General features: G+C 46.3%; 1 protein-coding gene across 2 annotated transcripts in view; it reads right to left on the bottom strand.

Moving 5' to 3' along the window:
• Positions 1 to 557: 557 nt before the first annotated feature.
• LOC103472149 (immunoglobulin superfamily DCC subclass member 3) overlaps positions 558 to 10,100 on the bottom strand; it is an 87,454-nt gene continuing 77,911 nt past the window's right edge. For both annotated transcript variants that reach the window (XM_081612409.1, XM_017307433.2), the window contains exons 13-14: positions 6,178 to 6,289; positions 558 to 1,842 (exon numbers count right to left, since the gene is read on the bottom strand). In XM_081612409.1, coding sequence (XP_081468535.1) covers positions 1,768 to 1,842; positions 6,178 to 6,289 — 187 coding nt within the window. In that variant the 3' untranslated portion in view covers positions 558 to 1,767. The remainder of the gene's footprint in view (positions 1,843 to 6,177; positions 6,290 to 10,100) is intronic.

Here is a 10,100-nt window from a genome sequence, read left to right as displayed (position 1 = left end):
GACAGACAGATGGACAGACAGAGAGTTAGATAGAGGAATTTATTTCTTGGGAAACTGCTGAACTTACCAACTACCTCTGTTCTTTGAAACACCTCCTTCTGCAATTTTTTTTGCCCTTCAGAGGTATCTGTTTGACCCATTCATCTATGCATTGTTCTGTGCTTTGGTTAGGCAAATGTGTCAAACTAAAGGCTCTGAATGAATAAAATACTTTTTAAGTTGCATGTTTCTTTACAACAGACAAATATTTGGCAATAATTCAACAACTTTAAACATATTTTTTCCTTTGTGTGCTATAAAGTAGGTTTTTAGAAAGATGCAATATCTTAACATCTGGTCACTTTTATAAACGTTAAATGTTTGAATCAAGAAAACAGTTTCATGTCTGATATTCAACTTTAAAACAGTTTTGAAAATATTTCATTAGACATAAAATGTAGATAAATCAAAATCAGATCTTTTGGTTTAGTTTCTGTTAAAGCAATCACATGGACATTATGTAACACCAATCAAACATAAACAACCTAAAACTGAAGGCAAAATGCATATATATATATATATATATATATATATATAAAACAAATGGAAAACGAACCTAATGTTTACATCTTTGGATACAATTCAACTTTTCATAGTTCTTTTTGGAAAGGCTTTCCTGGTGACAGTCTTTGTTCATGCATTCTGGTAGATTTCACCTTAAAACTTCTTGAGGTGCACACTCTGTCTCTGAAGTTTGTAGTAGGTTGCGTGATGTCAGGAAAAATAATTTGCCAGTGGTGCCTCAAACTTGCCTTTCTGGCACAGATAAAAACATTAATGGAAAACTATTGTTGTTTCCAAAGTATCTCAGAGCACTATTGGTAATCCATGTTTTCCATGACATGGAACAGCTTCTTTTTCTGCATTCTGCAGAAAAAGAACAAGTTGAAGTAAATATTAAGCATCCAAGAGGTTCCAAACGTGAGTGTGTGGTGCAATAAGGCCTTTGGCGTTTTTGAAAAGTACTCCAACAGATAAATCCCATGGTATTCATCCTCTCTGGACAGGATAGGTCAGTGGCACAAAACTGGCATTGGTTAAAAAGAAATGCTAATTACTAGCTTTATTTGGTAGGATAGCTAATAGATTTAGCATTGCTGAAATACATACAGTGTGTCAGAATTACGTTGTTTTCTTTGGACAAAATCTTAAAATACTTTTAACCCTCCCTATTTTTGGGTCAAACAAATCAGGAAACACTTTCTAGTAAGATTTTTTTTTCTTTTTTACTAAAGGGTTTTTAAACTGATGAGACTATTTTCAAATCAATCATACCTCACAACAAAATGTTTCCAGAGGCCACTGTTTTTCTTGATTAGAAGGTAAAGTTGTCACAACATACATCATATCGTCTCAGTCATATAATAAAATTTGGTTTCAAATTTGAAGCAGACTCCTAGTGAAAAAGTGACATGTCTTTGGTATAAACATAAAATTAATTCTGTCATAAGTCATTATCAGGAGAAACAGTAATTTCTCAGCACACAGGCAAATAATAGAGAATGAAGCTCATGTGCAATCGCACAAGCAGGATAAAGGCAATAAACTTTGGTCTGAGGTAGGGGTAGAGATTAGCTTCAGGCTTATAAATGACCAGAATACATCCTAGCCTACAAATGAACACATAACTAGTCGAAGGGTTTGGAGAATATGCCCATTTTCAACTGGACTTTGAAAGAAGTGCAGGGGAGGAAATGAATGAGGGTGAAGTGGTGATATTGACTAATGTCAGCCAGTTCCCATGTCAGACACACCCGTTGGATTCTGCTCGATTATAACTTGGCAACGTGCAGGACGGACCATCTGCTGACATAGAAAGACATAACACCACAAGAGTCAAAAGAGCACAACGTGTTATACACTGTAATTATCTGAATTTTACATGTCCTATAACCATTTGCATTCAAGAACTAAAACAATGACATGTCTATCAGACATGTTTGCCCCTTAAATTCAGATCTTTTTTTGTTAAACACCAAAAACAATAAAGGACAGCTCTGAAACAAACACTTGTTTATGTTGATCTCTATAATAAAGCAGTTTTCAGTTACTTATTGCACTAGGGAGCTGTTTTATGAAATGAGCTTACTAAATGAAAGATATTCACATGCTAGAGGACTTGTTGCCATGTTTCTGTATTCTGGACCAAGTAATATCTGTTTTACTACACAAAGCTCCATTTGCTGCAGCTGCTTGTTATAACAGTTCACCAGATCATATGACATTCCAGCTAGATAACTGTAAAGCTGTCATGGGGCGTGGTTGGTGGTGGTGAGAATGAACGTGGAGACCCAGGTAGGATGATGATGAATTTAATGAAAATGCTCAAAACAGTCCAGATCAGGCGGCACGGCAGGAAAAGTACCACACAGCTAATACCGGTAGCAACTGAAAACAGATGACTGAATACGCGAGCTAAACCAACACAGGACTAGGCAATTTGACTATGAAGACAAATGACATACAAGGAGGATCTGACAAGAGACAGAGACAATAGGTGGACTTAAATACACATGGGGGTAATCAAGGGAACAAGACACACCTGGGAACAATCAATGAATTGTAATGAAGCCTGCCACCTTATCGTGGTGGAGGGGTTTGAGTGTCCCAATGATCCTAGGAGCTATGCTGTCTGGGGCTTTATGCCCCTGGTAGGGTCACCCAAGGCAGACAGGTCCTAGGTGAGGAACCAGACAAAGTGCAGCCCGAAGACCCCTATGATGAATACGAACTTTGGACTGCGTTTTCCCTCGCCCGGACGCGGGTCACCGGGGCCCCACTCTGGAGCCAGGCCTGGAGGTGGGGCACGATGGCGAGCGCCTGGTGGCCGGGCTTTTACCCACGGAGCCCGGCCGGGCTCAGCCCGAAGAGGAGACGTGGGTCCCCCTTCCAATGGGCTCACCACCTGTCCGAGGGGCCAAAGGGGTCGGGTGCATTGTGCTATGGGCGGCAGCCAAGGGAGGGGACCCTGGCGGTCTGATCCTCGGCTACAGAAGCTGGCTCTTGGGACGTGGAACGTCACCTCTCTGGTGGGGAAGTAGCCGGAGCTAGTGTGCGAGGCTGAGAGGTTCCGGCTAGAAATAGTTGGCCTCACCTCGACACATGGCTCTGGTTCTGGAACCAGTCTCCTTGAGAGGGGCTGGACGTACTTCCACTCTGGAGTTGCCCACGGTGAGAGGCGCCGGGCTGGAGTGGGCATACGTGTTGCTCCCCATTTGGGCGCCTGTACGTTGGGGTTCACCCCGGTGAACGAGAGGGTAGCCTCCCTCCGCCTACGGGTGGGGGGACGGGTTCTGACTGTTGTTTGTGCTTACGGGCCGAACGGCAGTTCAGATTACCCACCCTTCTTGGAGTCCTTAGAGGGGGTACTGGAGAGTGCCCCTCCTGGGGACTCCCTTGTTCTACTGGGAGACTTCAACGCTCACGTGGGCAATGACAGTGAGACCTGGAGAGGCGTGGTTGGGAGGAACGGCCCCCCCGATCTGAACCCAAGCGGTGTTCTGTTGTTGGACTTCTGTGCTCGTCACGGATTGTCCATCACGAACACCATGTTCAGGCGTCCATATGTGCACTTGGCACCAGGACGCCCTAGGCCACAGTTCGATGATTGACTTTGTCATCGTCTCATCGGATTTGCGGCCGTATGTCTTGGACACTCGGGTGAATAGAGGTGCGGAGCTGTCCACTGACCACTACCTGGTGACGAGTTGGCTCCGGTGGTGGGGGAGGAAGCCGGTAAGACCTGGCAGGCCCAAACGTGTAGTGAGGGTCTGCTGGGAACGTCTGGCGGAGTCCCCTGTGAGACGGAGCTTCAACTCTCATCTCCGGCAGAACTTCGAACACGTTCCGGGGGAGGTGGGGGACATTGAGTCTGAGTGGACCATGTTCCGTACCTCCATTGCCGAGGCGGCCTATCGGAGCTGCGGCTGCAATGTTGTTGGTGCCTGTCGCGGCGGCAACCCTCGAACCCGTTGGTGGACACCTTCGGTGAGGGATGCTGTCAAGCTGAAGAAGAAGTCCTACCGGTCCTTTTTGGCCTGTGGGACTCCAGAAGCAGCTGATAGGTACCGGCGGGCGAAACGGCATGCAGCTCGGGTTGTCGCTGAGGCAAAAACTCGGGCGTGGGAGGAGTTTGGAGAGGCCATGGAGACAGACTTCCGTACGGCTTCAAGGCGATTCTGGTCCACCATCCGGCGTCTCAGGAGGGGGAAGCAGTGCAGCACCAACACTGTTTATAGTGGGGATGGTGCGCTGCTGACCTCAACTCGGGACGTTGTGGGCCGGTGGGCGGAATACTTCGAAAACCTCCTCAATCCCACCAACATGCCTTCTGTTGAGGAAGCTGAGCATGGGGACTCTGGGCTGGGCTCTCCAATCTCTGGGGACGAGGTCGCCGAGGTGGTCAAAAAGCTCCTCGGTGGCAGGGCCCCGGGGGTGGATGAGATCCGCCCGGAGTTCCTTAAGGCTCTGGATGTTGCGGGGTTGTGTTGGCTAACGCGACTCTGCAATATCGCATGGACATCGGGGGCAGTTCCCCTGGACTGGCAGACTGGGGTGGTGGTCCCCCTGTTTAAAAAGGGGGACCGGAGGGTGTGCTCCAATTACAGGGGGATCACACTCTTAAGCCTCCCTGGTAAGGTCTATTCAGGGGTCCTGGAGAGGAGGGTCCGTCGGATAGTCGAACCTCGGATTCAGGAAGAGCAGTGTGGTTTTCGTCCTGGTCGTGGAACACTGGACCAGCTCTACACCCCCAGCGGGGTCCTGGAGGGTGCATGGGAGTTCGCCCAACCAGTCTACATGTGTTTTGTGGACTTGGAGAAGGCGTTCGACCGTGTCCCTCGGAGGGCCCTGTGGGGGGTACTCCGGGAGTATGGGGTACTGGGCCCTTTGATACGGGCTGTCAGGTCCCTGTATGACCGGTGTCAGAGTCTGGTCCGCATTGCCGGCAGCAAGTCGGCCTCGTTTCCGGTGAGAGTTGGACTCCACCAAGGCTGCCCTTTGTCACCGATTCTGTCAAAGATTCATTACTTTTATGGACAGAATTTCTAGGCGCAGCCGAGGTGTTGAGGGGATCCGTTTTGGTGGCCTTAGGATCGCATCTCTGCTTTTTGCGGATGATGTGGTCCTGTTGGCTTCATCGGAACGTGATCTGCAGCTCTCACTGGAGCGGTTCGCAGCCGAGTGTGAAGCGGCCTGGATGAGGCTCAGTGCCTCCAAATCTGAGGCCATGGTCTTGAGCCGGAAAAGGGTAGAGTGCCTTCTCCGGGTCAGGGGGGTCGTCCTGCCTCAAGTGGAGGAGTTTAAGTATCTGGGGATCTTGTTCACGAATGAGGGAAGAAGGGAACAGGAGATCGACAGGCGGATTGGGGCAGCGTCTACTGTGAAGCGGGCGCTGTACCGGTCCGTCGTGGTGAAGAGAGAGCTGAGCCAAAAAGCGAAGCTCTCGATTTACCGGTCGATCTACGTTCCCACCCTCATCTATGGTCATGAGCTTTGGGTCATGGCCGAAAGAACGAGATCACGGGTACAAGCGGCCGAAATGGCTGGGCTCTCCCTTAGCGATAGGGTGAGAAGCTCGGTCATCCGGGAGGGACTCAGAGTAGAGCCGCTGCTCCTCCACGTCGAGAGGAGCCAGTTGAGGTGGCTCTGGCATCTGGTAAGGATGCCTCCTGGACGCCTCCCTGGTGAGGTGTTCCGGGCACGTCCCACCGGGAGGAGGCCTCGGGGAAGACCCAGGACACGCTGGAGGGATTACGTCTCTCGGCTGGCCTGGGAACGCCTTGGGATTCCCCCGGAGGAGCTGGAAGAAGTGGCTGGGGAGAGGGAAGTCTGGGCCTCCCTTCTGAAGCTGCTGCCCCCGCGACCCGACCCCGGATAAGCGGAAGAAAATGGATGGATGGATGGATGGATGAATTACAAGTAAACATTGTAATTCATTACAAGTAAACATTACAAGTAAACTGTAACGTTTACTTACTTGCAGTTGCAGTTGGCTCACAATGCTTGTAATGCTTTTTCAAACGTTGTCTACTATTTAGGGGCCTTGGTTTAAAAGACAACATTGGTATATATACTTCGACATGCAATGTGGACAATCTAACATAATATGCATTCTCTCTTAAAGTTTAAAGAAATCACCTGAGCTTCAGACTCCATCTGGGGGTAGTATGTTCCCTCTTTAGGGATGTTTTGTCCTGCATGGAATCTAGGTATAGACCAGTTGACCTGAGTCCCTTCACTGCAGAACAGGCTGTAAATAATAAAAGAAATGTGAATAAATAACCATAAATGAGGAAATTATACTTACTGTTACCTTGTGCATATTAGTGAGCAATACATTGAGTACACAATTATTAGGAAGGTTTTAATTTTGATGACATCACCATTTTTTTCTGCATATTTTCCAACTCCAAGCTGGACAAACTTGAATGCTTATTGGATATACACATATCAGCTGATGTGTATTTGTTTAATAAGGGAGGGTGGGGCCTAAGGAGATCAACACCTATATCAAGGTGTGAATAATTATTAGGCAGCTTCTTTTCCTCAGTCAAAATGAGAAAAATGAAAAAAGAATGTAAAAAGAGATTTACGTCACTCTGACAAGTCCAAAATTGTAAAAACATCTTTCAGAGGGAAACAGCACTTTTGAAATTGCAAAGATATTGGGGCGTAATCACAGAACCATCAAAGGTTTTGCTGCAAATAGTCAACAGTGTCACAGGAAACGCGTTGAGAAAAAAAGATGCAAGTTAACTGCCAAAGATTTGAGAAGAATCAAACGTGAACCTGATCTCCCAGTGCTGTTATATCCTAGAACTGCAACCTACCTGGAGTTTCAGAAGTACAAGATATTCAGAGACATGGCCAAGGTAAGGAAGGCTAAAACCTGACTACCGCTGAACAAGACACATAAGTTGAAACATCTAGACTGGGCCAAGACAGATCTGAAGACAGATTTGTCAAAGGTTTTTTTTTAGGATGAGATAAGAATGACTCTTGATGGACCAGATGGATGTGCCTGTGGCTGCATCAGAAATGGGCACAAAACTCCACTTCGCATCAGACACCATCAAGGTGGAGGCAAGGTATTGGTATGGGCTGGTATTATTAAAGATGAGCTAGTTGGACCCAGCAACACCGGATTCATTTTTGATATGGGGTGCCTGGGGTGTTTCGCCACCTCTGTTACACACTTTGAATGTCCCAAAGTAAACGCCTCATACCTGGAGGACAAAGTTGTCCGGTGTTCTGACTATCAGTGCTACCTCATCAGATTTTCCTACCATAGCACGGATAGATAGCTTAGTCTATCTGTCAGTGCTACGCGTCCAAATCTGCTACCGTCATGTTTACAAACAGAAAACTATAGGGGGTTGTGTTAATGTTAAATTCATTGGATAACATTATTTGAGCGACAAGACTAAGGTGGTTTTTAAGAGAAATGTTTTAAAGAAATTGTCTAATAAAATATTGTGCACTGTTACGTCTGTGTTCGGGTGCATCTTGTCACTTTTAAAAAGATCTCCACCTGCTGGTTACATTTGGCATTGTTGGCAGGATGCACCATTGAATACAGATTTTTTTTTGTGTGTTTGTGTTTCGGATCTTAACTATCTGTGTTTTTATTTATGGTGTAGTAAGACAAGACAGCAGTAGCTATCCAAATGAAAACTTACCTGTGGGTTCAGGATTTATTTTTTGTTTTTTTTCTTCTGGTAGTCTTCCCCTGCAGGCATGGAGGAGGTGATGCAGCGGCCGGTGGATGGAGTGGGTCAGCAGAATGTGATGGCTGGGGTTTGCCGGGCGCCACTGCTTTCCCGGCTGTGGCTGGTGGTGTCATGCCTGCTGGCGCTGTAGTTGCTGGGTGGTTGGTGGTTGTGCCCAGGGACCGACGGTGTCCCATGTTCGGTGGTAGAACTGGCATTGGGATTGGTGAGTGGATTGAGGGGGCCCAATCGTGTATTCGGGCCCGCCATTTGTAAGCGGCAGACGAGGCTTTCTTTCTTCATTTAGAAGGAGAAGCCAGGGAGGAAATAAAGTACCGCACCAGTGCTGGGAGGAATGACTCGGCTAATGTTTACCAAGGGACAACTAGCACCCACTGAGCTGTTGAGTCACAACTCGGGTGGGGGAATAGCCGGCTTGCAACTAGCAGCCGCGTCAAAATTGTTGGCATCTTGTCCAGTTGTTGATGTTATGGGCGGTTTCTCTGCGATTTGTTTAGTAGACACGGGGTCCATGGTGTCGACAATCACTGAGAGCTGTTTTTAGGGATATTTTGCATCATTGGGGCGTGATCGCCTTAAGTCATGTCATTGGTTGCGGCTCCGGGCAGCCAGTGGTCTTTCCCTCCCATACATTGGCTACTTAGAGTTGGATGTCAATCTTTGTGATAAAGTGATTCCACATTATGGGATCCTGGTGGGTGAAGGATCCCACTAATGCGGGTTCTTCTGTTTCTGGCATTTTGGGAATGAATATAATTCAGCGTATATACCAAGGACTTTTTGGAGCACATGGTGGTTCGTTCTTTGACTTACCTTCAGTGACAGTTTGCCATCTTTCGTCCTTGGTGTTGAAGTGTGCAGGTCCATCGTCGGGGCGACAATGCAATACCGGGGGGTAGAATGTGGTGGGATGGTGTTTGCACCGGGCACCATTGATTGGTGGGCGGGGTGAATGCCTTTATAGTTGGGCGGGCCGCTGCAGGGTGCGTGCATCTTTGTTTCTCCCACTGTTGCTACGGTTGGCAGCTACATGTCGGCTTGTGTGTTTGGTTGACTCGTCTGCAATCGTAAGTGGCAGTTTTGCTATCCATGGCTGAGATCATGGTTGGTTTTTGGATGCTACACCTAATGTGCGTTTCTGCAGTGTTGCTCTGCTGGCGTTGCTGGCTGCAGCTGGGGATTGCTGTGGCGTGCGGCTTCCATCTGGTTCTCACCTGCTGACCCGCTTCCTCCCGGGTTAGGCTGTGTTTCCACCCCTGGGTAAGCTATCTGCTATTTAGCTTTTGATTTCTGTTATCAGGATCCACCGTTAATGGGTTTTTCTGTTTCAGGCAACTGATTGTGTTTGGAGCAGCAGCGCTTTGGACGCTCTGCTGTCTTGTCTTATCTTCCCGTTGTTTGGTTGGGCCGCCCTCAACTAAACCTGTTACGGATTGGGTAGGCTGTGTGGGCGGGGCGTTACTCTTCTGGCCCCATAGAAGGGCATTTGGAAGCGGATGACAACGATTTGTTCCATTGTTTGAAGTGGTTTTTTTTACCGTTTTGTCATATTTGTTTGTTATTGAAGTTACTCATTTGTTTTCTTTTTGGTTGGATTTACTAATTTCTTTTGCATGTTTTTTATTTCTTTTGGAATAATTGATCTTGTCTGTCCTTTTTCCTTTTGGAAAAAGGAAAAAGGACTGGAACTACTCGGTTCCAGGGACCGAGTAGTAGGCCTGAAGCCTCGTTTTTAAGAGAAATGTTTTAAAGAAATTGTCTAATAAAATATTGTGCACTGTTAAGTCTGTGTTGACTGCCCAACTATAAAGGCATTCGCCCCGCCCACCAATCAACGGTGCCCGGTGCACAGAGTGGGGGAGGGTGGAACACCATCCCACCACATTATGTAATGAAATAAAAATAATTTACTCTGTTAGAATTATTTTCACTCTTTGCTGTCAATAGCAGAGTTGATGTATACTGTAAAAAAATTTCTCTGGAAAAAAGAAAAATATGTAGTTAAATGTTTAACAATGACTGATTTATAAATCAAAAGTCATTTCTCAATGTATAAAAATAAATACAAGAAAATGATTTGTTTCTTGTCTTGAAATGTTAAATGTACATTAAATTATGGAATTATGTAAATATATTCTTTAATAAAACACTGTAAAAGTGTGTCTGTTCATCAATGTCAATATAAAAATGATCAGAATCATTTCTATCAAATAACATTGTGCTCTTTATTCAGAAATGCCTCAAAACAATTAAATAACCACATCAAAAGTTAGAAACTCCGTCTTTAGTCATTTCTTTGATAACCAAATATATTAGTGTGTGAGAAAATGT

The sequence above is a fragment of the Poecilia reticulata genome, chromosome 11, assembly GCF_904066995.2.
Source record: "Poecilia reticulata chromosome 11, P_reticulata-male-v2, whole genome shotgun sequence".
Lineage (NCBI taxonomy): Eukaryota > Metazoa > Chordata > Actinopteri > Cyprinodontiformes > Poeciliidae > Poecilia > Poecilia reticulata.
The sequence above is the reverse complement of the archived record's forward strand: the minus strand, read 5'-3'. Positions and strand labels throughout refer to the sequence as shown.